At 43.1% G+C, this 27,828-nt stretch overlaps 1 protein-coding gene across 2 annotated transcripts in view; it reads right to left on the reverse strand.

Moving 5' to 3' along the window:
- ARSJ (arylsulfatase family member J) overlaps positions 1 to 27,828 on the reverse strand; it is a 107,718-nt gene that overhangs the window by 12,735 nt on the left and 67,155 nt on the right. Inside the window, exon 1 of one of the 2 annotated variants that reach the window (XM_009895991.2) lies at positions 25,796 to 26,617. The exons of the other annotated variant lie outside the window; for it this stretch is intronic. Within the exon in view, the coding sequence (XP_009894293.2) occupies positions 25,796 to 26,172 (377 nt within the window). The 5' untranslated portion in view covers positions 26,173 to 26,617. Of the gene's footprint in view, positions 1 to 25,795; positions 26,618 to 27,828 lie in introns of those variants that run through there. 2 annotated transcript variants of the gene reach the window in all.

Genomic DNA, 27,828 nt, shown 5'->3' on the forward strand with positions numbered 1-27,828 from the left:
ATTTTTTGTTTCTTATTGCTTTGAGCAGAGCTGGTGCTGTGGCCATTGTACAACTCAGCTAATGCTCAGAATGAGCTTTCTAATCTTCTGATAAAAAACACCAGCAGGACAAAGGAGCTTCACCTAAAGCCAGTCTGTAACAGGATTTGCTAAAACACAGCACTTATTTACCATGATTACCAGCAGTTATGTCACCCATTGCTGAACTAGATCCTACTTCCTCATTAAATCCAGACTCTTGTTACCACTACTGGTTTTTCTTTTCTACTTCCCAATTCAGAAATATTGAGTTAAAATCCATTTGTCAGAACTGACCATGACAAACAAGTCCATTTTTGACTGAGAAGATGGCTGGTGCTGAAGGCACTGTGTGTAGTTCCCAAGGAAATTATGTATTAAGATAATGTAGGATTTTATTAATCTGGGTCCCAGATGAAAGGTTCCTGATTGACAACATGGGGAAATGAAACATCTGTGTTTATTCACAGGGGAGGTTCAACATGGAAATGAAATGCTTTCGCTGCCATTATCTGAGTAGATGTAGATGTAGGTGTGCTTTAGCAGCAAAGGAAGGAGTGGGGAGCAATGTGTCGGGGCTGTCAGTCATTTCTGTGACAATTTTTAACTAACACATCAGAGACATTACATGCTGTATAATGTGGCATTAAAAGGAAAGGAAAATGCCTCTGTTCAAAGTGAGACTTTCAACTTTCTGTGAAGCAAAAGTATGAAGACAAATGGATCTCTTTTCCCATGTATCCTTATACATTGAGACTGATGGGGTGCTTGGTGCCATGGTTTAGTTGTTTAGGTGGGTTGGATTGGTTGATGGGTTGGACGCGATGATCTTGAAGGTCTCTTCCAACCTGGTTTATTCTATGTATTCTATGTATTCTATGTATTCTATGTATTCCAACCTGGTCTATTCTATGTATGTGTTACGGTCATCATTTCTTTCTCTCTTAAAAGCTCCATGTGCTGGAACTCAAAAGAAACAAAACAACTTCAGAATGTACCATGCCCAGCTCACCACAGCCCATTCCCTCTAAGAGGTGTGAATACTAAACTGCCTTTGAGATTCAGCTGCCTCTGTGTCAAGGCAGCTGGGTAATTCATCAGGCTGCTTTCCTGCTTCTGTACCAAATGGATTTGAGATGCTGCCTTTGTGTTTCGTCCAAATTAGGCAAAGGACAGGAAAAATGTAAAGCTGCTATGCAGTGGAATCAGAAAGCTCTCCACTTCGGTGATTAATGGTAGCCTATACATTTGATGGTCGCAAGATACCAGGGTGTGGGGCACTATGAAGCCCCTCTCCCTCCCCTCCATCCTGCTACACTTTTTCCTTCCCTTCGTTCTCCTACACCACTGAAGAGAACAAGCTAGAATTAGTAAGTCTGTTTCTAGGCCTCCATGCCACTGAGTAATGAAGTGATTTGGACAAATGCTTCTGTATTTCCCTCCTAAATCCATCTCAGCCAAACCAGTAGGGCTCTCCTGGATGTCACCACTACACTAATCCTTCCTAACGATCAGTAATTTCTCATTATACTGCTCCTCAGCCACATCTTGCTTTACTGTTTGCACTGGGGGGGCGTCCAAAAGCCTCATAAAAACTGAGGCCACAGTGCAACAGGTCTGGAAATAAAATGGAGTACAAGATAGGGATTGAATGGAAACAGGTGTCTAACCACTGTAAGTCAAACAAAAATCTAGAAACCACATCTCTCCTATGTATAGCAATTGCAGCTAAAACCAGACAAAGCACACACAAAGTATTTGCTATAACATCTTACATAGTAACAGAACTGAATTTGTGAAGATGGGTACCTGTGTTAAGATGGGCACTTGTGAGTCCATGGGGAGGCCTACTATGACAGCTAGGCCCTTAGAGTAGTATCATGGGGTATTTTAGAAGAAAACATGTACAGTGTCCAAAATGATTGTTTAGACACAGAAGGTCAGTAAATTGTTCTCTCTTTGGACTTGTAATCTTGTTGCCCCAGTAGAACTGTATATCCCACAACTAAATATGGGAATGATGTAGTCTTTTTGCCCCACCTCTTTTTTTCCCCTTTAGCAAAAGGGAAATTAAAAGGTCATACTCTGTTTTCCCAGAGGTTCCAAACCAAAATTATCATCATCAGAGAAACGCAGCTCCAACATATTTGATCTTCAACCTTAGGGTTTCTTGTGAGAGCCAAGCATTTGGAAAAAGACAACAGTACCACCACAAGCCATCACTCCTTTTCAAGAGCAGTTAACTGCCTGGAACATTACTCCATCAGTGGCAAATAACTTGTGGCTCCCAAGTCACTTCTGTCCTTTCAAGGTTGTGAAATTATGGATTTCAGTGGTTAATAGCCACAGCAATAACATCAAAATGAGAAAACAAATGAAGCATCATCATTTAGAGTCTGTTCTTGTTATTTTCAACATTCATCTCAGTGTGGGAAGAGGAATATAGGAATTGTGAGGATTGCAAAGGGAAAAGAGAGAAGGAGAAGCAGAAGAATCAGGCATGCTTACTATCTGTCATGGATGAGAAGACAAAGTATTTCTTTCCTCTTCAGGAGCCAAGGGAGTAAAAGGAAGAGAAGATCAGCACAACTGAGCACAGGCACAGCAATTTGCTGACACTGTATTGTCTGCATTACAACTGTACCACACCACACAGAGCTGATGAGTTGTGACAATACTGCAGAGTGATCTTCTGTTGGGAGAACGTGAGGATGTTAATAAAACCGCCGGGTATCAGAACATCACATCTGCTCATTTCTGTTTGTGGAAGACTTCTCCATTCACTACAATCTGTCTTCTCCCTTAGCTCTGTTGGGTGGTATTGAGGGAAGCAGCTCAGAAGAAGCTGTAAACCCTTCAGGGAGCCTGTCAGCTAACTCAGCAACAGAATTCTTACCTATATTTTCCTATTAGTAGTAACAATATATAGCTCATTGACACAGCTTTTCCTCTACAGTCTCCCAAGTGTCCCACAAAACAGATAAATCAAGATTCCTGTTTTAAATAGAGGCACACTGAGCAAGGGGGAAATGAAGCATGTCAAGAAAGGAGCCCATAAGCATAATTGTAGAAAGAGCCTTGCTCACCCAGTCTCAGCCTGAGGCTCCACAGAGGTGTAAGAAAAGTCCCTGATTAGATTCAGTGCCAAAGAGGTGGAAAACATGAGAGCTCTCAAAAAGGCAGCCTCACACAAGGGAAGGTGAAAAAAGCAAGAACACAGTTGGATGTGTGACCCTAAGTGATTTGCAGTTACAAACTAGATCAAGTTTGTGTCTTGACAGTTTTCTCTATGTATTTTTATCCATCTACATTATCCAAACCTGAAAATTCCTGTCCTGCATGTCTTTGGTATATACAACTTGAGCTTACTAAGTCATTGCCAAGTTTGCAAATGCTGAGAGCTTATGAAGCATCAATTAGCAGGTTTTTCACAAGGGTGGGTGCACAATATAAAACACATTTTCATCTTGGTATGTGAATGCGAGCCTGAAACTTAACCAAGCTGCCTAACTGCATCAGTTCTTCAACAACTGTCTCAGCTGACTTCAATACTCAGCACACAATACATTCGGAATTCTGGTAACCTGGTAAAATTCCTCCAAGGTTCATTTTATGCTGAGTTTTTTATGAGTAGTGGTCTAGCAACTGCAGGACTAACTAGCTTTGATTTGTGCTAAAATCAAGCATCTGCTTCTCCAAAGCAGATTTATGCATGCATGCTCAAAATCAAAGCACTAGAGGTGCGTGAAGAGTCAGCAGGAACAAAATGGGATAGCAGCAAAGGATCTGTAAAGCCCGAGCTCACATTTCTTGGCAAGCTGAGAGTCTGAGCTAAACACACTTTTTGGCTCTGCCATGGGAAAATGAAGTTTCTTTTATCTCTCTGATATAATCTATTTAACTAACAGGGTCATTTGAGTTAACTGCATCAATCTCTCCTTGTAGGAACGGTGACTGCTGTACCATATTAGGAAGAAAGGAGATGAAAGAAGGAAGAGAAAGATGAAATATCCACAAAACCACATTAGAATCAGAGTGGAACTCAGTGATTTCATTATGGCTTGATCCAGTTATTAACATCACCCGATGACATCAAACCAGTAGAGAAGGTATTGTTATATAAGTGTAGTATCTGAGAAACAAATAGCTACTTAGCTACAATCAAATTTGAGAAGCATCTAATCTAGACATGACAATATGTAATAACAGTGTAAAGGACACCATGAGCTAGCTCACAGACAACGTAATTACTTCTCAGGCTTTTAAGGTAATGTTTTTCCTGCTTTGGGGATATCGGTGGGAGTTTGGGAGGTTTGGGGTGGAGTTTTTTAACCACATTCAAGTTTAAATTGTCCAGTAAATTTTCTGATGTTGCTTCCCTCCTGCCCATTATTCATTTACAGAATGCATTATTATGCACCCCCAAAAAAGTCTTGTGGGAAACTAGTTTTCTGCACTTGATCACAATGAGCATAGCTCAGAAATGATGCATTGGCTTAGGGACAACAGAACAGCAAAGAAGTGGATTCTTCTCTTTGGAAATGGCATACTGGGTCAGTTGCAGAAAAAGCATGGCTTGAACATACTTCCTCCTGAAATGTGAAAGTCAGGTTCAGTTGTGTTCTATGAAAGAAAGTTTTATGCTGGCTCTTCAGTTCTCTGGTGTGTTACATAAGCTCCCTTTCCCCTTTATTTTCATAACAGTACATACATATTTTATGAACTCTGTCTCTTTGAACTCTGTTTCTCTAACCCATTGACTGATTCACATTTGTCTCTTTGAAATGGTATCTTATATGCTCTGAGAAATTCACTGTCAATGGCTGTCTGTCAATAAAATCCCAACAACCCCCCCATAACAGTGATTCTGTTGGTTGCCAATGCTGCAAGTCAACTCGACAATACATTTCCATGTAATGTTAATACCAAGGTTGCATGGAGATCATTGCACTCTGATAGATCAGAAGCAGTAAAGCTCAAACAGCTATTAACTCATTCTTTACATACCTTATCTTAGCCACTCCCAAACATACAATTAAAAAGCAACAAGGGAAGCAAATCTTCCCTTTCAGTGTGGATAAATGTAAATGCTGATTTTCATCAGGAAATACAAACATGGCTGCATATGTTGATGTCTCTTCCTGCACACCTGGAATTATAGATGAGTGATACACAGGCTGTTCTGAGGCTATTCCAAACCCCATGCTTGAGATGACAGTCAATTACAGTTTTAAAATCTAAGCTAGTATGATTGATTTGACAAGAAAATACCTGCTCTCCTATTGAGATTACCTCCATTCCCTGTACAGATCTGAAATAGATGTTCCAACTGTTTCTCAGTTGAACTCAGAATTAAGACATTAGCTTCACTATGATTTAGAACCCTTGCCTACGAACAAACATCCTTTTTATTTGATTTGCTCAGGAAAAATCCCTCCTCAGTATTCCTTCTGTGCATATAAATATCCTATGCAGCAGCTATATTGAAGGATTTTATGTGCTGGAATAAAAGCCTCAGTGGGTCAGTGGCATTCCTTACTAATATCAGCTTCAGAAACTGACCTATGAGAAGTCCAAATATTACCTTCTGATCTGGTTTATACAGTTTTCTTCTGCATGAATGCCTCTACTTTGCCTGAGCTTACCTAGTTAGCTCTCTGTATCTTCTAAAGGTTTCCCACATTACTAATATCTTCAGTAGACAGGGTGGACATTCATGCTGCTATCTTTTCCACTGCACAGACTTCTCATGCCCCCTAAAAGCACTTTTGAGACGTCAGAGTAATTAAATCTGCTCAGCTTTCTGCTGAAATAATATTTACATTAATAAAAGAATAAATTAGAAAATCAAGTGAACTCAACCTTTTGGTGGAAACAACACTACCAAAGTGTAAATTGGGAAATGGCTTAGAAGAGACAGACCCATCAGCCTTTATCATGAGCACCGTGGCCTGGGACCTGAAGAAGCCCACTCTCTTATCAGTTGCTGTCTAGCATGTTCACTGAACAGGGTCTCAAGCTACATTGCAGGTGACAACTTGAACTTGCTCTGCAGACTCAATCTCCAGGTCAAAGAACAGTGCAGCCCCTTTAATGATGAAATGGAGACTCATTCTTCTAACAGCTATAGGACTCACAAGGGACACTGGACAGGGTCAGGCTCCTGCATTCAGGTTCCTGATTCTGATCACAGTCTCAAATTTAGGTTCTTTAACGTTAGAGGTTAAGAGTCTAAGAGTTATGCAAAAAAGCATCCCAAAATTGGAGCCCACCACCACCTGAAGTTCTTGTTTTTCTGTCTCATGCATCAGTAGCAGTTGGGCCACACTTCAAATCTCAGAGGAAGTAAAATGAGAACAATACTTCTAGCTCTGCTGTGACAGAAGGGCATAAACAGAAATGGCAAAACAGGAGTTTGATCAAGGAGGTCACAGCTCTGACATTTACACAACCTCTAATATAGCTGTAGATATTGTGATGGTAAGAAACAGAATTCTGAAGCCAGCAAAATGAACAGCAGTGTATTTTACTCATCAACCTGATTTTCTTTCAACTTTTCTAGATGAAAAGAAAACCTTTTTCTTTTTTTAATTCCCCCCCCCCCTCCTCCCCCCCCATCTTCTCTTGGGATGGAAAAAAAAAAACCAAAACAAAAAGAAAAAGAAAAGTCTCACTCTCTCCTGGAATCTGCAATTTCCAAGGTGTGCTTCTGAGACAGGAGAAATGAAACAAACCAATAACCTCACAATGTTGAAAATTGTGAGTGCGTGACTGTTCTGGAGCTCTTGATTTGCCTAGAGATGGAACAGATAGATTTAAATGAACAGGTGGAATCATGTGAAGCACACTATGCCTTTTAATAAAACCTTCCAAGAGCAGATAAACTATTTTGTGCTTTCAGCAGAAAGAATGATTTCTCCCACTCACTCCCTCGGGAATGTGCTTACAAAATTTCACTTCTCCTGACTCAAAAACTCCTACTTCAAAATTCTTCCCAATTATGGCCATTTTCAGTTGCTTGTTTAAAAAGTATTTGATAGCCTTTTATTACCTGCAGATAGTTTATTTTCTGGAAAATAAACCATAAAAATTAAACACTCTGCCTCCATGTTGTGGTTTGCCATCATAAAATAAACTGTCAGCTGAAGAAGCAAACTGTGGATTCAGGAAAGCTGCAGCCTCTTGATTTGTCTCAAAATTCCATAGCACTTTGGGGTGTGGTTTGGTGGACATGGTAGTCTTAGGTTGGTGGTTGGACTCACTGACCTTAGAGCTCTTTTCCAACCAAAACAATTCTAAGAGATGCAGAATGAAGTCCATAGGACTCCCACTCTTTAAGGAAAGTGGCATCCTCTGGAGATCTTACTCTCTTCACCCTCTCTCAAAGGTCCCCACCCATGGTCCTAGCAGAAACCTAGCCTCAATGATAATTTCAGCTAATTTCCCAGACTGTTGTCTGAGATGGCAAAGCCAAAATCATATTCCCTTTTGCTTGCTCCAGCACCTGAGCTGTAACCTGTGAGTTCAGAAAGATGATGGATTTGAGCAAAGCAGAAGTATCCTAAGCCACATAGATAAGGGAAATTGAATTTGCCCATCACAGCTCTTCAGCCCAGAATACTAATTCAGTTCCCTTCCTCTCACAGTGCACTGTGAAGCCAACCTGTTTTATATCTCTAAAGCTGTGTGAAATCCTTTGACAGAAGCTGCTATGGAGGGCTGCAGCTTAAGACTGAAGTATCTGCAGTTTCCATGGTTCAGTGGCTTTCTCAGATGTCCATAATTACGATCACAGATACTGGGTTTCTCATCCTTTACCCCTCTGAAGATGGCTTTCTAAAACTCCCAGCACAAATCCAGGGTGGGAGGTAGGTTATAGCAAAGGACAGAAAGAAGAGGAATTCAGGCCCATCTTTCCTCTGTTGTCCCTTTTGTCATTTACCCACATCACTGAAGAGCAAACCGTTGCTGCTGGCACTGCTCTTGCCCTGCATGAGAACAGGCAGCATGAGGACAGCAGCAGGTCCTCCTTCCTAGGAACAATCACAATCTTGGCTCAGTCACAGGTTGTCCTCTTGCTCACTGGCTCTTGCATTATCATCCACCTACACAAATCAAGGCATGGTTTCTTTCTTTCCTCACTTCCTTAAACACTGAACGGATGAGGTGCCAATTTAGAAGCAAATGGTATCAGCAAACACACACAGCCTGTGGAAGGGTTTTGGGGTTTTTTTCTTAAAGGTTAAACCAACTATTTCAGTGAAGGGAAGCAATCTGTTCTCTCACTCTCATGTCTTCTGGCATGCCAATCTCTGCTTGCACCACACAAACTACTCAGAACAGTCCATTTTTTTTTCTATCAGAATCCTCAGTCCCAGCAGGGGACAGAAAACAGCAGGGGCCACGCAGTGAAGCTGCATTCAGGTGTGGCATTTCTGTGGGGGCATTTCTTTGCTATTACCTGCCTTCAAGTGTCTACCACTTACCTAAAGGGACTGTCTGGGCTCATTTAGAGTCATTTAACTAAGAAAATCCACATTGTTATTTGTAAGCACTCTACCAAGTTTTAGCTTTAAGGGAATGACATTTTGTGTCTAATGAGTCATTTCTATTTTAATAAGTCAAATATTTTTCATGAACCATGGCAAAACTGTGTATATGAAATCAAATCTTGTAAGTAACTGCTTCCCCAGCTCTTACATTCACATTCATCTAGCTAAGGAAACCAAGATATATTAATGTAAAATGCACCAATGCAAGAATGCTGCTTCTGAAATGTACACCAAATACTAGGAAGAGTGCAGTCATTAACAGTTCAGAAAAGTAGTAAATTGGCTAGGCAGGACTTCAGCTCTGGGGACAGATGAAGTTTTATCTCTGGCTAAGGTCATTTGTTTGCTGTTTCCACCGTGCAAGAGGTGGCCCCGTATGACATTACCAGCACATCACACTCCATCTGTGATTCCTGAACAGCTTTTTAAGGCTGTCCTGAACATCTGAAGAGTCATGATGAGTGTTGAAAATGTAAATGCCTCCTGTTTGTATATCACCTTTTTTACCTTCTTTCTGTAGGCATGGAGAGGACACTCCCACAACAGGAAGTGGCATGGGCTGAGCATGTTGCATTCCTAGTGCCTGAGGCTGACTGAGCATAACTTGCTCAACAGAATGGGAATGTGGAGGAAAACATGAAGCACATTTTCCCACATGAGTTACATCGGTTGACTCAGTGTGACCCATACACCCCACACAGGGCTGGGAGATGAAGTGCAGTTATGGGCTGGCTTTGGCAGAAAGAATGAAATAAACATCATAAAGTCAAAAAATATTACACTTTTGAACGACTAAGACCTTGTTTATAGTGATTTATATTTACAGTAAACATTTCTAGAGCTTGTTCCATGTGATCCCTTTCCTTTGCTAAGGTCTCCTCAAAGAAATGATTGAAATTTATGATACAAAGTCTCCAGTGTTTGGGCTATTTGCATAAAAAAATTTATTATACTTTTAAAGGCTATGAAGGCCATTTATGCTGTGAGCCTAGTTCAGTTAGGCTTAGAATCTGAATACTTTCCAGTATGAACTCACTAACCAGTCTGCACTGGACCTCTGTAAACCTGGAGTCAATGCAGTTGATGCCATTAACTGTGAAGGAGAACAGATTTGGAGGTTTTGGGGGTGAGATAGATTGACTGCAATTAAACGATAGTCGTTCAAGCCCAAACTGCTGAAAGATTTCTTTGAAAAGAAATCTGTTTGTGCAGGAAAATATTTTTGGTTTGGATCAGTGTAATCCAGACACCATTCCTGTGTGCCATTAGCAGCTGATAAGCCTACGGCAGACGGTGGAGGGGAAACGTTTTAATTCCATTCCTGCCTGGCCGGTGTTGTACCAGCACCAACTGTTTCAGGCACTGCTGCAGTGTGGTAACATTTGCAAGTGTTTGCTTCAAAACTGTGCAGAATTTAATTCCAAGTATGCAGCACTGTTTTAACACAACTTATCAACTGCTACCAAACAGAGGAGATTCAGACCACACTTGTTCCATTTGCTAAATTCAGAGTTTCCCAAATGCAAGCCAAGGGAGTTGGGCTAGACAAGGGTGAGGGCTTTGTACATTTGCTTTTTAAAGGCAACCACTATAGCCATGTAGATCTCCTGCCAGCAGACTGAAAGTTCAAATGAGACAGCAAATTAATTTTCCATAGAAGAATGGTGGTAGAGAAAAAGAAAACTTTTACGCCTCCCCTGCTAATCTTCCTCTAGATACTGAACCTTTCCTTGGCATTCAGCATTCCATTATTTTCCCTTTGAACTTGGACACAAGATAGTCCTTTCAAAAACTACTTCCAATTACATACACCATCACTTGGTATAAATAATTTTAAACCCAGACCTCTTCTGCCATCATCTTCATTTGGATGACAGCTTCTAATCCAGCAGTTACACGTTACAAAGAGCAGGTCAGGCAATGCACTCAGAAGACCAACAGACGTCTCTTCTACAGGCTGCTCTGTCAGCACTGTACAGAAACAACACTAATTCTTTTTAGGAGAGATGCATTTTTGAACATAGATGTTTTCTTCCAGGAAGCCTTTCTTAAAGGCTGGGTACTTCTTTAGCACCTCTTATTTTGAATAGTCAAGGTTTAAACACTTCAGCACTCCTGTGAAAATTCTGAGTGGCACTGATTTACAGTGCTGGGAACAGACTCTGACCATTTCACAAGGATGTTTTATGAATGTTAAAGATAAAAGACAACAAAACCTGCTGAGCACAGATCTTGCCCTCCCCAGTAATGCCATTTTAAATGAAGAAACTGCTAACATATGGGTTTTTTTTTCTTGGTGATATAATATTGATGGTTTCAATCTAGTAAACCATTATTTTTCCTACCTTCCTCATCACAGTTGTTACTTCAGTGCTCTTGATGAGGATTTAGAGTGCACCATCAGTAAATTTGCAGATGACACCAAGTTATGTGGGAATGTTGATCTGCTCCATGGTAGGAAGGCTCTCTCTGCAGAGAGACTTAGATTAGATCAATGGGCTGAGGTCAATGGCATATCCTTCAACAAGGCCAAGAGATGTGCCCTTGGGCCCCACGCAACACTCCAGGCTCAAGCAACTTCATCCTGAGCCACAAGGTTCGGCCCCATCTATGGAGCAATCCTGAGATTCAAACAATTAAGATTCAAACCAGGACAGCCTGCTTTCCCAGCTTGTACCAGACTCAATCTGCCGCCATCAGGACAACAACATGGCTTGAGAGAAATATAGAAACAAATTATGATGGAACAATGAACCCATTCCTATCTGCATTTAATACCTGCAGATGACACCCAGTAATACCCTTGCATAGGAGGATGCATTGGCAATGGCATGGTTCATTTGACATTGTAATGCCAAACCACAAGATAATTATGTTGTTTGATGAACCAGAAACACAGAAAAGGGAGAACAGAAACACCTTAAAAACAAACTAAGCAACACCTAAGAGTTCAAAAGCCCAAGGCTGAGGAAGAAGTCATGAAAAGCCTGTGTGATTTCCTTAACTAATCCTAATTATATTCAGCAAATTCAGTTTCAAGTTCTGAAGAATCTGGAATAAGCATATTTAAACTATGGGCTTAAAATACATCTGTGAGGAATAACTAATTGGGTTAATTATGTTTATAGTGACTATTTTCATAGGGATTATGAATACATTTTAAGGTGAAATTCAAACACAGTGAATGTCATTACCTGTGCAGACCAAATTTGCTCCAGTAGAACTGCTGCATTGCCTCTTGAAGAGGAGAGTTGAAATTGAAAATGAGCTTGAAGCAGAGGACTAGATTGAACTAAACAGAAGGCAGTTCACTTCCAAAAACTGAAAAGTAAAGCTCTGAGGAGGAAAAACCAACTGCACAAACCTCTCCCAGAAAAACAAGATCTGGGGCTTACCAATTACCCAGCTTCAGGAAGAGTCAGCAACATCTTGATTCATAGATTCAGAGAACGGCTTGAGCCAGAAGGGACCCTTCAAAACCACCCAGTTTCAACCCTCCTGCCATGCCACATGCAGGGATACCCTCCACTAAACCAAGCCACCCAAGACCTCATTCAACCTGGCCCTGAGCACTCCGAGAGTGTGGGCATCCACAGCCTCCCTGAGTAACCCATTCTAGTATCTCACCATGAACAGGAACAACTAATTTCCTCACAGGCAAACAAATCCCCACTGCAACACACAGCCTAAGTGGTATTTAGCTACCCACAGCACAATATTTTAGCAGGGTGAAAGGGAAGACGCAAGACTCAAAACCTAAACATTCAGGTTAGAAGCAAGTCTGCTTTTTCTGGGGGTTTTAGGACTAGAAAAGGTTGTGGAAAAATAAAAAGAAAGCATTGTCCTATTGGGCTGTGTAAAAGTGATTGGCTAAATAAAACATATGACATCTTGTTTAAAGTTAGGAAATGAAACAGCTGACAAAGACTTTTCAGGTCTGTCAGAGGAAAAGGAAATGCATTTGCTTTATACCCAAACATTCAGACCAGAGAAGGTATAGTCTTCACATTTGGCTGTGATTTTGCTGTGGTTTGGGGTGGCTTGAGAGCACTTTGACCAGCACTGCACCAGAATGTGGGTGTTCTGACAGGAACAAACACATCTTGGTTTAATTTTCAGATCACAGCTTAACTGGTAAAAATAGTACAAGATCTGTTGTTCCTGTGAGATTTCCTACCCATCAACAGTAAGAGAGTCACACACTCTGAGACACAGATGCTTTGGCCAGATCTTCTCTGCTGAGGTGAAGTCATGCCAGCAAAGGAGTTCATGCCCTGCCTTCCAATTACTCAACAATGAAAATATTTTAGAAACCCTTGGATTTAGAAGAAAATGTCAAGGCAGTACTGGTCAAACTTCAGATGGAACATTGCGTCCTATTCTGGGCATTGCCTTTCACAACAAATAGGCCCATATTGACAAAATCCAGAGGAGAAGATTAAGAGCCATCAGAGGTGTATAAACCAAGATCTGTGCGGACTGATTTTACTCAGGCTAGAGAAGGGAAGAGCAGAGACACGATAACAGACCTCAGACATACAGGAGATTTATCACATTTTGTAGCAAAGTTAAGTTCTTCACTTGGGAATTATCAAGAGATTACAGGTTTAAACTGCAGCAAGAAAAAGGGAAGTTAGACAATTTTAAAGCTTCTGTGACTGAAATAGCTACAACCGCCTGAGGCGGTGTGGAAATCTTGGGGGAAGATTTTTAGGAACAAGTTATTCCCACATATTTTAATAATGTTTTTGTTACCATTCCCTAAAGTAGGGTGGACTAGGAAATTAAGATTTCTGAAATTCCTCTTTTCTAGAGGTATCTCTATGGAGACAAAGCAGCAAATACCTGTGTGTTTTCTCCATTCCTAAGAGGCCAGAAGCATCCAACTTCAGCTCAGGAGCCAGAAAGGAAACCATCTGCAGAGCAGGAGCTGTGCCTAAGCTAGTCCATCCATCTGAGATGCTCTTAAACACAGCCCACTCTGCTGCGCAGCAAAAGCAATGGGATCTGCAGAGAAGAGCTGAGATGAACCAGGCTGAGCAGCACAGTGTTAATTTGTTCCTTTAGTACTACGACAGCAACTTTCTCCCTGCTACTGAAAGTCTGGCAGAGCCTGCAGCAGCCAGGTCCAGCAAAGCCAGCCATGGCAAAGAGGGGCTGAACCCAGGAGACTGCAGCTGGAGAGAGAACATCTGCTTTCCTGAAAACACCTTCTTCTCCTATCAGATTGCAAACCAGAGTGTAACAAATTTCCCTATGCTGCTGAGACAAGCTGGCAGTAGCAGAGAACTAAATTCCAGGACTTGTAGTAAGTCAATGATGCATGGTTTGGTTTGCATAAAGAAGAGTGAACTTAAAAGGTGAAGAATCCTGCCTATAGATCATATCACATCACGCAGCATCTCATATCTGATTAGAACCCCCTGAATCGTTTCCAAGTGCCTTAGGTTTGTTTTCTTTTTCAAGCATTCTTTAGAGTCCTACAGTCTCTTCTCCTTGTCAGCACACCACCTCTCTTCCAGTTTTCAAGTACTGTGCTGATAGAAAGCTATATGGCAAAAATCAAATATTGATTAGAAAATCCCTTTGACAGCAGGCTCTGAAACTGTGTTAAAAGATTTTCAGAGCTGTGTGAGGAGTATTACCTATGATACCCTTTAAAGTGTATTTACTACTGTGATCAACTATAACTAAGGCAGGGATTATTCACCATTGCTCATGTGTGATGGGCACCTTCACCGTGCAGGGAGAGCTTCCAAGCACGTGGACCTGGGCAAATGATCCCAAGGTCAGTAAGGACCCGATCGACTAAGCATCTGATCGACTGCTTATGTTTTTTCTCTCCTGTATCTGCTTCTAACCCTAAATACTTTGAGTATGAAGATCAATAATTTTCTAAGGAGCAGAAATGACCTCCAAAGCCCTCCAAACACACAACCATGGCATGAAATAATTTCACACAGAAATGCATTACTCTGATTTTTTTCCCTTTGAGGAACCTGCTTGAGCAGAAAGGTTGAACTAGATGATCCCCAGAGGTCCCTTCCAGCCCCTACCCTTCCGTGATTTTGTGATATCCAACTGTGACTTGTTTATTAAGCAAACAAAGCAAAAGAGCCCACAAAGTTAATTTTGCCTTACCAGAGCTGACTCACCATGGTTAATGGTAGCAAAATACATGTTTTTGTTACTGAAGTGAGCAGGTATGACTCAGTTACCTAGAGAATGAAGTATCATCTTGACAGGACAGTTTTTCAGATTCAAAAGCACTATGAGGACTTGCACAGAAAGGCTGCCTCTGTGCAAACAAAACCATTCCATCAGCTTACTGGTACAGATCATGCCCGGTTTGCAAATGCAATGTAGGAGATAACAGCAAGAATCCACACTATTAAACTCCAGTGCACTTCAAGGTCACATTTAGAAACAGCAGGCAAAGTATCAAAAGGCTGCTGTAGAAAGTCACTTGGCATCTAGTAGCAACACAGATAAGAGCCTTGAGAAGACATTAAGATGGTACTTGAGCTACATTTCCCCAGTGGGAAACAGCCAATGCTTGGCATGGGAGAACTAAAATTAACTATATAGAAAGCTCTGAGCTCATGGCAAGCAGAAGCACTTCTACTGAAAATGTCTATGAAAATAGTTGACTCCTCAAAATGAAAGCTAAAAAGCCTGCTGCTTCTGGGTACCTTAGCCCTGGCAGGAGTCATCACAGCCTCATCACTACCAGATAAAGCAGTCCTCAAATTTCAAATTGATATGAGGAACACAAAACCAGAAGCTGGTAACAATGGAAACCCAACAGCTAAACCATGGAATTGTCTCAGGTGGCAAAATCAGAGAACACTGAAAGCAAGAGCGAACGAACACTCTGAGAGATGCTACGTGCAGTTTCACCGTGGGAAGCACATTACTGCCAAAGATTATAAAATGAAATCTGTGACAGAGTAAAGACTCAACAGGGCTGTAACAGTGCCAAACAGTATTACCTAAGCTCTTAATCATTACATGACTGCATCCCTTACAGCAAATATACCCACTATTACCAAGACGGCCAAATATTCCTCGGTCTATCACAGAGGCTCATTCTTCTTAATCTTAAAAGAAGCCTTAAAGGTTTTGCAGTGGAAAGAGGGCCAAAATTGTATAGTTGCAGAGTTAAGAACCAAGCAATGTTATCTTCCTCCTGCACTGTATACAGGATGGAATTCTCACCCTCCTATTCAAATCAGAATGAATTTCAGCACAAATTTTGTACGAGTACAAAAGACAACAGCTCTGCTTTGAGAGAAATCAGCAAACATAGAACAGCTTTCTCTGTGGGCTCCTTAAAACTGGACCATGAAACAGTTAAGGAAGAAGCTGCCATTATGCTGTGGTCATTAACAAATTCACCAAACAAAGTTCATAGTGGGAAAAAAAAAAAAAAAATTCAAAGAAGAGAATCAGTTTTTAAGAGATGACTGGAAATTGTTGATGCAAGTTTTCTTACACCGAACTTGGTAACCCAGTACAGCCAGGGGATTTCTTAACAACAGTCTAGACTCCAATTTCTTGGATATTTTGCAATATTTTCTTATTTCCAGGAGGAAGCAAACAATAAGAGAGTGTTTATAAAGTCAGTGTGTCCCTTCTGTGTAATATAAGTTGGCAGGAGGCCTAATGAGACAAGCTCCAGAGGTCCCCTCAAACCCAGCTTTCCATGATTCGATGAGCTATGATACATGCCAGCTGAACCCAAGGATATAAATGTGATGGCAAGCATTGCCTTGACAAAGTTCAATTCAGGGAGGCACGATTTGAGAAGTAACAGTAAATCTATTAGAGTATATTTAGTCTAAGGATACTACATTGCTCTCCTTTACCCCAGGACTAATTTTCTCCTCCCCCTCCAGCTTCACATTTTCCTCAAACTGCTTCTTCAAATGTGTAATTTTCTCCTTCTTCAAAACAGAAGAGAACTTCATTTCTTATGAGAGCTTATTATCACAGAGATTGCCTCCACAAAAATACCTTGGTACCCACTTGTGCTCTCTCTTAAGAAAAATTACATAACATTATGTCATAATGGTTCAGTATTCTCTATCAGAGGAAAAAAGCCTCTCTAAAATGTAGAAATAAAGAGGAAGCCTCTGTCTGGAAATGGGCACAAGAGATTTATCTAGAAAACAGCTAATACTCTGATAAATGGGTGTACTGGAATGAAAACATCCTCCAAAAAGCTGAAGAAGTAAAACCAAAAGGAAAATAACTAAGTTGCTCTGGCTTCTAGAATCCTGCATGTCTCTATAATCAGATTAAAACATCATAGAGAAATGAGGACACTGCTTTACTTTTAATGCTGAATATCAGGTATTTTGAATTATTAGAAGATATATGTTTGATCCTTTTGAATATTTGAATGGCCGGCAATGGGAAAATTCAGTTTTGCAGTGTCCATCATGGAAAGTGCCTGTAGCCATCACCCTGTGCCATTAAATACAACAAACACTGATGAAGAGGAAGAGAAATTGAGAGCATTAATAAATTGTGCATATGTCACTTAGTGCCACGAGCAAAGTGGGGCAGGAGGAGGGAGTTCAGACCTGATTCTACACATCTGCTGAGTATTGTGACTTTAAGCAAGGTTAAGATTTGTGGGACCTTCTTTTATACTGTTTTTAATACAATTTAAAGCTTCCAAATATTGGAATAAACATTTCTATACTTGGGCTTATAAACCTTAATAACCAGTTACATTTCTCTGACTAAGTACATGGCTTTTAAAGAAGGCACTGGACCAGGTTTTTCCCCTGGTGCCACTTTGGCAGCCTTTCCCCTTCCTTCCACATCCCTGCCTGTGTGCAAAATGCTGTTCATCTGTGGATCTCAGTCACCCACCTACAAACACCAGGGGCTGTGACAGTAAGAAAGCTGTTGTAGCACAAATGTCTTTATTCATCAGGTGTTTGAGGGAAAAAAGGTGTAGCTTTGGTTCCTATCCATTGACTTTCAGCCCCTAGGTTGAAAATAAAGGCTCTCAGCATGCTTGTGGTATTAATAATGTCTACTGTAATGCTTCTTATCTAATATAGTCTCTCCATATATGCATTTGGAAGGTCATTTTGTATTTGAAAGTTATTAAAATGTATTCTGTGATCCCAGATTTGTTTTCTAGCTCCAGCCATCCTTTCCTCCCAGCCTAGAACTTGATAACATGGTGATAACAGCCTGAACTAATAAGCAGGTGAGAGCTGACACAGTTAATGAATGCTACTACAATTGCAGTTGAACTAGCCTCATGAAACATGTTTAACTTCTTATTATAAGCCAGCAGGCACAATAAAGTTCCCTATTTAAAATTTTTCAATTTCAGCACAGACCACAAAAAGTCAAAAGTAATTTTAGCCCAACCTCAATGGATAAAACATCCTTTATATTAATATTTTAAACTTCTACCCATTAGTGTTACCCTGATTCCTGTCTGACCTTTCCATATTGCATTTCAGCCTAGCAGTTTACACTGACAGACAAGCTGAGGCCACCAGCCAGATCTATTGTCTTCTAAGTAAGAAAACTAATAAATTGGGCAGCTATTACAAAATGACTGATGTAGAGGAAGCAAACACATCCCACACAGGTTCACTCACTCACACAGGCACAATCTTCATTTACCTTGTGCTATTTATATTCATCTAATGAATTAAGGCTGGTGAAATTGCCTCATTTATTCTTAAGGAGACATTCTAAAACTAAGCAAACTCACCTCAGGATAGAAAATCTGACTATGAATCAATACAAAAGAAGGCAAAATGAAAAGGAAAAGGAAAACAGGGTATCTCAAAGATTTACAGCTGGGCATTGATGGGGAAGTGCGAGATCCTCACACTGCCAAGGAATTGTATTGGTCTGGAAGAGAGCATGAGGAATAGCAGCATGAAGAGGCAATTGCTCTTATGTCAAATATTACCCATTAGTATACATGAAACATCAGAGATTACCAGATTATATTCCAGACTCCACAACAAACTGAAAACTTTCCATACAAAAAAAGAGTTCACAGAAATCACTAAAACCCCAGGGGGGAAAAAAATAAAACTCACTTCCCAAATGTGAAATAATTATTGTATTAGGTTGTGGAACAGAAAAGAATATTAAAAGATAACCACAAGTTCCCTAAACCAAACAGCTTAAATTCCATCCCCTCATCTTTCTTGATAATTTATAATACAAACTAAATGCTTTAGTAATCATAGAATGATAGAATGTTTTGGGTTGGAACTGACCTCCAAAGCTCATCTAGTCCAACCCCCCTGCAGTCAGCAGGGACATCCTCCACTAGATCAGATTGCTCAGAGCCTTCTCTAGCCTGACCTTCTCCAGAGATGGGGCTTCAACCACCTCCCTAGGTAACCTTTTCAGTGTTGCACCACCCTCATGGTGCAGAACTTGTTCCTAACATCCAATCCAAATGTCCTCTTCTCTCATTTCAAACCATTTCCCCTCCTCCTATCCCAGCAGGCCTTTGCAAACAGTCCCTCTGCAGCCTTCTTGTAGCCCTCTGCAGGTACTGGAAGGCCACTATAAGGTCTCTCCAAAGCCTTCTCTTCTCCAGGCTGAACAACCCCAGCTTCCTCAGCTTGTCCTCACAGCAGCCCCCTGATCATTTTTGTGGTACTCCTCTGGACCCACTCCATCAGGTCCACGTATGCAGTACTCCAGGTGAGGTCTCATTAGAGCAAAGTGGCAGAATCAGCTCTCTCAATCTACTGAGACGAACAGAGTTCTTACAACATAAGAGCATAGAGCAGTTCAGTACCTGGATCTAATTTTCTGCATAACAAAATCAGAAAAGGAAGGCCTTGCATTTAATTATTTACTCTTTTTCTGTGTATGCTGCATAGATCTATCTGGACAATGTCATCCTAAGTGAAAGACATAACAAGAGCATGGAAAAAGATACCTCAACATCTTTGGCAGCAGTCCCACAAATTGTCCTGAAAGAAGTCAGCAGAAATAATTACATACTGCAAGAGTTATGAAGGCCTAGAGGGGGAAATCTAGAAAATTCAGAGAAAATGAGGATATGGAAATGAGGAATTTCTAGGAGGAAACTGAAATGCAACTTTCACACAGACTTTCTCTGAGAATGGACATTGAAATTATTTCTAGCATCTAAAAATCCTTTATGAACACTCCTTCAGAATGTCTTCTGCAGTTAATGTGCTCTTCAAATGAGCCACAGATGAGTACAAATTGGAAGAGAAGCTTTCTTAGTTCAACCTTTTTCCCCAAGACAGAATCAACTACATTAGGTCATTCCTGACATATTTCTCTTGTCTGTTCCTAATGACTGTGAATGAAGAGACTCAGCAGTTTCCCAAAGCCAGCTCTTCCAGTGTTTCACAATCTTTACGACTGAAAGTTTTCCCTGTTGTCTAACCTCAAGTATTTGCTCCACTCAAGCAAGCCCCTCAGTTCTTGTACCATCCACCACAACACTGAAAGCACATGATGCCCTTTCTCTCTGTGCAGCTCTTAAAACAATGAAGATTTACCGTGGCCCTTCTCATTTTTCTCTTCTTTAGACTAAACAACTCCACTTCTTCTGATCTTTTCTCCGACATTATCATCCTGAGATATCTGATCACCCTTACCTGGACACTGTCCAATTCTGCACACTGCTGTTGGAGAGCAATGCCCAAGTTTGGGCACAAGTGCTCCAGCTGCAGAGCAGAAGGGCAGCCTCACAGATCTACAAGGCTTACACAAACTGGTACGATGTTTGCCTTTTCTGTAACAGCATGACATTGTTGACTTTACATCCAGTGCATGATTCACTAGTTCCAGCTACTCTGCTGCAGAAATGCTGTCTAAGCAGTTGAGCACCATCCTCTGCTTGGAAAGTTGTTCCTGCTCAGCACAGTATCTTCTATTTATCACTGCTGACTTTAATTCTGCCCTTTTTTCCCCCCCCTTCAGATTGTTTCTCTATTTTGTCAAGATGGTTTTCAGTGTCACTACACTCCCTTGATTCTGGCAGTCCCTCCTGTCTTGGTGGCATGTTTAATCAGAACATTTTATTTAACCATCCAGGTTTCTAATGGAAACATGGATCAAAATAAAAGTCAGGACTGATGCCTGCCAAGCCTCTTCAGGACAGAAAAAGTATCAATCCATGTCTTGATACTTAAGGCTGATATTCTGCAGTCCTTCATGTTTTGTTACCTACAGAATAGGGAATGCACATAGTGGAGTGTTGCATACATTTCCCAGTATTCCCATCGAGTCTCTGAGACCTTGCAACTCAGAGCATAGGAGATCACATCCCAGTCACACATCACTGCACTGGATCCTCCTCAGAAACTGCAGTTTGAACCGTTACACACCCAGGAGGCAGGGGAAAAGAAGCTCCACCGTGAAGTCTGGACAAGGTATGTCTGCTTGCTTGCAAGTCAAATTGCAGGGCTTTCAATTCCCAACTTTATTCTGTTTCTCTTTGTCAAAATAACTCTGAGTTTGCTGAGACAGTGCAATTTTTTTCTGGTGAACAATGTACTGCTACACAGGGATGCCTACCAGAGAATACATACTAAGGGGCTATATATATTTATAAATGTGCAATATTCCTATAATTAAATAACAGACATAAATACTCCTATTAGAGTAACACTTCGATTGTGCTTACTGACTGTACAAACTATTTCTGTCTGCTCTGGATGAGCTAATTATCAATATTTCATTTTATCCCAGGGAACAAAAGGATTTATTTCCCCAGCCCTTCAATATTTCTCAACACCTTCTATCTCCACATTCCATCCATCATGCAAAGATTGCTCTTGAGATTAGTGTAGAGCTTCCATGACTCATACATGCTCACTGCAGAAGGGAGCTCAGATTCCTTGGTGATCTGTAGCTCTAGATGTAGATCCCTTCTCTTGCATAGTTCAGGAACCCTCCTGTGACCCAAAGGGATTCCAGTGCATGCAATGGTCCTAAAGTTATAAGCCTGATGGTCAACAGAAAACTGGGAGCCTAGACAAGGAAGGAAGCAGTTGTTTGCTGCCTACATAATGCTGAGCAAATGTATGGCATGAGTAGATTCCTTCTGTTCTTAGCTGTCTTATTTCTACAATTCCTTCAGTAAATTAAGTACTGCTCCAGCAAATACAACCACAATGGGCCAGCTACCCCAGCAGATGTTCATCTCAGCTTATAGCCTTTTTGTCTCACCAACTCAAAGGAATACTCCTCCTCCTGGTCATCACCTTTCAAAATTTCTTAAGGAACTCTGGGAAACCTTCACACGCTGCCTATGCTTCAGTAATTCTTCATTTCAAAAGGAGATGACTCTTCTTGATAGTGTAGCTTAACAAATCATCTAAATAAGCAGTTCCACATGGGACCATAACAAATCAATCCCACTTTCTCTACCTCATCTCCATTCACTCTCATACATGCAGTGCAGAAAACTTTGCACACAAATAATTGCAGTTTCCTAGTACAATATGTGACCTATTATTGTTCCATAAATTAAAATCTTCTAAGCCATTCTACCAAACTGGCCTACAAGATTATTCATGCAATGAGCAATCACCAAGGTCATGAAGCAGATACAAGCTCTCTCAGGAAGTGCTTGGCCACCCTGCTGCTGGGACCAGGCTCAGCATCCTTGTGTGTTCTTAGCTCATTTTCATGAAGACTTGAAGGCTGAGCCACTACCTTTTATGTTTTTCTCTGTAAATTGCAATAACACAAACAACAGAAATATGTTTCTTTTTCATTTCTTTCATGGATGTGTTAAAAAATAGTCTTTTTGTTTTGCTGTGTTATGTACTGTGTTTGTGTCTCTGTATCTTAAGGATACTCCAGCAAGACTGATGTGCACACCCCCCCACATTTCTTCTCACCTAACTCAGTGCCTGTGCAAAATAGGTTTTGCTTCAGCTTAGAGTCAGGTATCCTGAGCCACTCTGCCCAAAAGGGTTGTTTATTGAAGCATACCTATTACTTTCAAGGAGAAAACAACAAAAAATAGTCTGTCACTCAATACAATTGGTCTGGAGGACAACTTATGCTCACACATATCATTTGGGAGGGAGGGCAAAAAAAAAAAAAAGGCAAGCCACACGTGCCTACAGTCCCTACAATTTAGCAGCAGGTCAATAACCTCTTGAGTACACACAGCTCACTGCCTCGCTCAAACCAGCAGAAATCAACACTGATGATTATGTTTTGAACCCAGCTGTAGCAGAACTGAGGAGGTCCCAGGGGCAGGACAAACCAAAGCAAAGTCCCTTGCCCAGGTCACTTCTGTGACCCCAGTGATGCAGCTGTGGAGCAGAGGCTGAGCTGCTTCCCAGGAGCCTCCTCCTCACCTCCCTGCCTTGGCCCCAGCGCAGCCGGCTGGGAGAGCACATCGCATGTGGCACTCAGCCCACTGGCTCACGCTTGTCTTCTCCCTTCCCAAGGTTCAGCTCAGCTGCAACCCCCTCCCCACACCCATAAATAAAGCCCAAAATAAAAAGCTGTGGAAGCCAGCCTTGCCATTAACCTAAAAGTAAGAGCTGTTGATGGAGTGAATGGGGAAAGAAGTCATACTGGTGGAAAGCAAGACATGAAACCAGGCCAAAACCTTAAGCGCAGGACATGAGAAAGCAAACAGTGGTCAGCAAGACAGGTCACCAGCTGTACGCCGTGGTATAGCATGAAAAGGAAAAATGAGCTAATTCTACCTCTACCTCTCCAACCCCCTGCCCCATGCTCACTCATCAGCAGAGACAGCTACCAAAAGAAGGGTCTCTTTACTAGCACAAGCCTTGGAGGGACTGTCTGGAGACCTATGAAGAATTTGGAGCATTTGCAGTCTCACTTCAACTTGGCAAGGTGAGTCAGTGCTCCCTAATGAGCCTGGTTTACATAAGTCCCTCTGTTTTTCACAGATCAATCAGGTAATGTTTGGAACACATTCAACAAGGTATGTGCATTGGGAGCACGGAGCATCCAGGTGATCCTTCACTGGATGAACAGGCTTTTAGCCTTGAACCAACACACATTTTGGATTCAAGAAACAGCAGCATTTCTCCTGGATTAGAAATTTCTGAGTGCTGGCATTTTAATTAAGGTGCTTCTGCTAAGAAAGCACTAAAAGTAGTTACCACCAGCATTTCTCTCCAGGCAGAATGAATAGTATCCTCTGGATCTGCCTTGTTAATACTCAACCCAAGCTTATTAACCCCTCAGCATCACCTCCCTCATTTCTCAGTCATGCGAGGCAGTCCTTTCTCTCTGGTGCTCCTTTTAACCAAAGTAGAACAACATGAAATAATAATAATAAAAAAGACCAGCAGACTAAGAAAATAAAAATGAAGTATAAGCAAATTTCTTTTTTTCCTATAAAACGTTCCAAAACCAAAGTAGGAAGATTTGAAGAACCACTTCCAACTGATGGGGGGGATGAAAAGTGCAGGGCTCCTCAGAACATGCCCACCTTCTACCGTGAGTGTGCATTTACACACAGACTGCTCCATATTCATGAAGAATGAAAACAATTAAATTGAGTTGTTATTCCTGACTTTTATCCTTTTCCGTGTTAGACATCCTCAGCAGTCTCCCAGAGCCAAAGCAGCACTCTGGTTCCCCTGGAACCCAGTCGTCCCATTCCTGCAGCTGCAGCGTGAGTCATTATTGTGCAGCATGACATTCCCTTTGTAAAGCACTGTTTCCCAAACCACCGTCCTCAGAAAGCTGGCTGGCTGCACGCTGCTGGCCCAGATCCTTGCTTCCAACTGCTGCATGGCTTACAGACAACCAGGAGGTATTCAACACTAGCCTGATACACCTTTCCCTTGTAAGCTTCATTTGCTGTGGGGCAACTATGTGAATGAGTGAGAAGGTGCCTCAAAACAACTGCTCTTCTAAGAGCCCACACAGAGAAAAAGTAAAAACAAACCCCACTACACTGAAAACCTGTGTGGGGAAGTCTTGCTCCGGATAACATGTCAGCTCTCCAGGCATGTCTCCCTGGTTCAGTAGGTCTGGGAACTAGAGTGTGCCCCAGAATTATCTCCAGCTCAGCCATATGGAGATGCAAGACACCAGGCCAGTTGCTTGTTTTATTTAAACATGTGTTTCTTTTACCAGCAGTATTAACATTGCCTTGTTCCTGTTTATACTTAAGGGAAGGAGAAAATAAACTAAGTAACTTTTTCCCTCTCATTTTGTTTTGCTCTGTTCCTGTCAAAGTGAGTAAAGCTAAACAGAAACAAGGCGCGTTTGTTGCAAGAGTCAATGTATCCACTTGGAGTTACTTGGGAACCGTTCCTACAGCTCAAATGCATATCCCCTCCTTAATCCTTATTAACTTTTACACATAAGAAGGTCCTTAAGTTGGGTAAAATTGGTTATTTACTTAGAATCACAGACTCATTTTGCTTTGAAAAGCCCTTTAAGATCATTGAGTCCAACCATTATCTAACTCTACCAAGCCTCGTGCTAAATCATGTCCCTCAGCACCACATCTCTGTATCTTTTAAACTGAGCAGGCTACAACAAAGCACAATTTACCAGAGATGGCAAAGCACACAATGCCACCCCACTGTTTTTACCATTTTGGTGAGGCAAATATTTTAGTGGCTTAGAGAAAAGTTTCTAATCAAAGCGGCAACCATGTCATGACAAGAGCGATAAGGCAGCTCAGAGGATCCTGAGAGTGAGCCTGGATTCCCTGCACTCACCCAGATGGGCCACACTGGGGACTCGTCTCATAAGCTCAGTATAACCCTCAGAGAGAACCTGCATCGAGTCCAGGCTCACTGTGAGCCGTGATTCAACATGCCAGCTGCAACGAGCATGCTGGAGAAGAGGCAGTGCTTCCAGGTCCCCAGCACCGACTCCTCCTGCAATGGCATGGAAAACCAAAGCTGATCACTTCCCAGTAACAGCACCAGTACTTGACGACTGGCACGTATGTTAGTCATGCAGCAAATGTACAGCTCCTCCGGCACGCTGCCGCGGCAGCCCGCGGTGCTGAATCCTGCTTGGCACGCCCAGCGCCAGGTTTTGTTTCACTATTTCAAACATACTCATTCATTTTGTTCTTGGTTTTAAAGTGAACCAGACCGGCACCTCTGTGCCCACAGGATAAACCTGAGGTGGATCAGGACAGGTTTTACCCCCTGCTCTTTTTGACAGGGACAGAGGTTAAGCTGGTGAGGTGAATGATGAAGTAGCAGTAAACTTACTTTCCAGTGATAAATTGGCTTCTGGATGGTGTGCACATAGGCTGAACATAGTAGTTCTCCAGTTTAACCCCTTCCGCAGCTAGCTTGTCCAGAGTGGGCGTCCTGATCTCCGATCCGTGGTACCCTACGTCTCGGAATCCCTGATCGTCAGCCAGGATGAAGATGATGTGAGGCTGGGAGCTGGGGCCGCCGGCCCCCGGCTCCTCTCCCAGCCCAGTGCTCGTCGCCTCCGTCTGCGCGGGGCCGAGCCCGAGGCTGTCCCAGGCCAGGTAGCCGTAGGTGAGCAGGCTGAGCAGCGAGAGGCCGGCCAGCACCCCCGCCGCCACCATCTTCCCCTGGCAGAGGCGGTGAGGCCAGCGGCGCCCACCGCGGGCCATCCACCTTGGCTGCGGCGAGACCCAGGAGAAAAGGAGAAATAAAAAGAAAACAAAAAGACCCGAAACAAACCGAAACAGCCTCTGAGGCGGGGGCAGGGGCCGTCAGGGGTCTCGCCGCGGGGGGGAGCGAGGAGGAGCCCGACTCATCGCAGCCACCCCCAACTCCAGCAACTTCAGCCGCTGCTGCGGGAGAGGTGGCGGAAGCCGGCCCGCACGAGGCTGCTGCTGGAGCCGGTGCCGGAGCCGGTGCCGGCCGGGTGGGCAGGACCCCAACGGGGTTCACAGCATCCTCGGCCCGCCTCCGGCCCCGCGCCGGGGCGCCACTGCCTGCCCGTCCCGGGGCCGCTGCCCATGGCGGGGCGAGCCAGGGCGCCCCGGCGCCGCGCCCAGCGGGACGGGCCGGAGCGGACCGGGACCAAACGGGCCGCCTCCTCCTCCGCGCACACCGGCCCGCCCGGCGCCCTCCGCCCGCCCCCTCCAGTGCTGCCGGGCCGGGCCGCTCCCTTCCCTCCCCTCCCCGCCCCTCCTCTCCCCTCTCCCCCCCCTCCGGCCCCCCGGCAGCTCCCGGCGCCGCGGGGCAGGGGCATCCCGGCCCTGTGAGGCAGCCTTTACCCTGCTGCCTCGCTGCAAAACCAGCTCCTGCCCAGCCAGCCCCCTAGGAGACTTTTCTTTCCCCTCCTGGCCTCCTCCCGCTCTCCCTATTCCCCTCAATTCCTCTCCTTACCCCCCCCCGCCCCCCCCTCCCCCGGCCCCGAGCAGCAGCTTCCAGCTACCTCCCGCACTTCGGAGCCGACCCCCCCCCCGCCCCCCGAGGCAGCGCCTGCTGTTATCTCCCTCCTCCCGCTGTAAAGGGCAGCCCTTCCCTCCGGGGAGTCCCACAGCTCCTTCCCAAAGCTAGAGGCGGTAGTTTTATCCCCGCTCCCCCGAAAGATCGTTTCTAACATCGCCACAAACATCTGGAAGGTATGAGTGCACCGGATTTGTTTTCAGCCACAAACCAGTTCCATCAGCCCGAACCCCCCAGATCTGGTAAGGCTGTGGCTAAGGCCAGGAATGCGCTTTTTCAAAGCACCATCACTGGCAAAAGTTTGGGTTGCAGTCTGACTGCTGCAGTTGCAAAACACAACTTCACCCCGGTCCCGACCGACACTGAAGCGAGCAGAAACCTACATTCATGCCTGATTAGGCTCAACTGGAGTCAATGTGCAGGTCTGACCTGTCTAACATGAGTCATCATGACAGGAACAACTTTTACTCAAAGCAGATTTTATAAAGCATTAACTCTTCCCTGGCTACCCTAAGGAAATCCTGCAGGTTTTGTGCAGAGAGCAAGGGCGGCTTCCTTTCTCCTGGAGCCCAACAGTGCTTGTGAAAAATCAGGACAGATGGAGGAACTGCTCTAGTGACATGTTCCTAACGTAGAATCAGAGAATACACTGGGTTGGAAGGGACCTTTAAAGGTTGTGTAGTCCAACCTCCCTGCAGTGAGCAGGGACATCCCCAACTAGATCAAGTGGCTCAGAGCCTCATCAAGCCTGACCTTGAGTGTCTCCAAAGATCCAGATCTCCAGGGATTTGGATCTCCAGGAATCCATATCCCTTGATGTGCAAGCAGGTCAATAGCAGAAGGATCCACATCCTCCAACTCCCACTGCC

Source organism: Dryobates pubescens, chromosome 24 (assembly GCF_014839835.1).
Source record: "Dryobates pubescens isolate bDryPub1 chromosome 24, bDryPub1.pri, whole genome shotgun sequence".
Taxonomy (NCBI): domain Eukaryota; kingdom Metazoa; phylum Chordata; class Aves; order Piciformes; family Picidae; genus Dryobates; species Dryobates pubescens.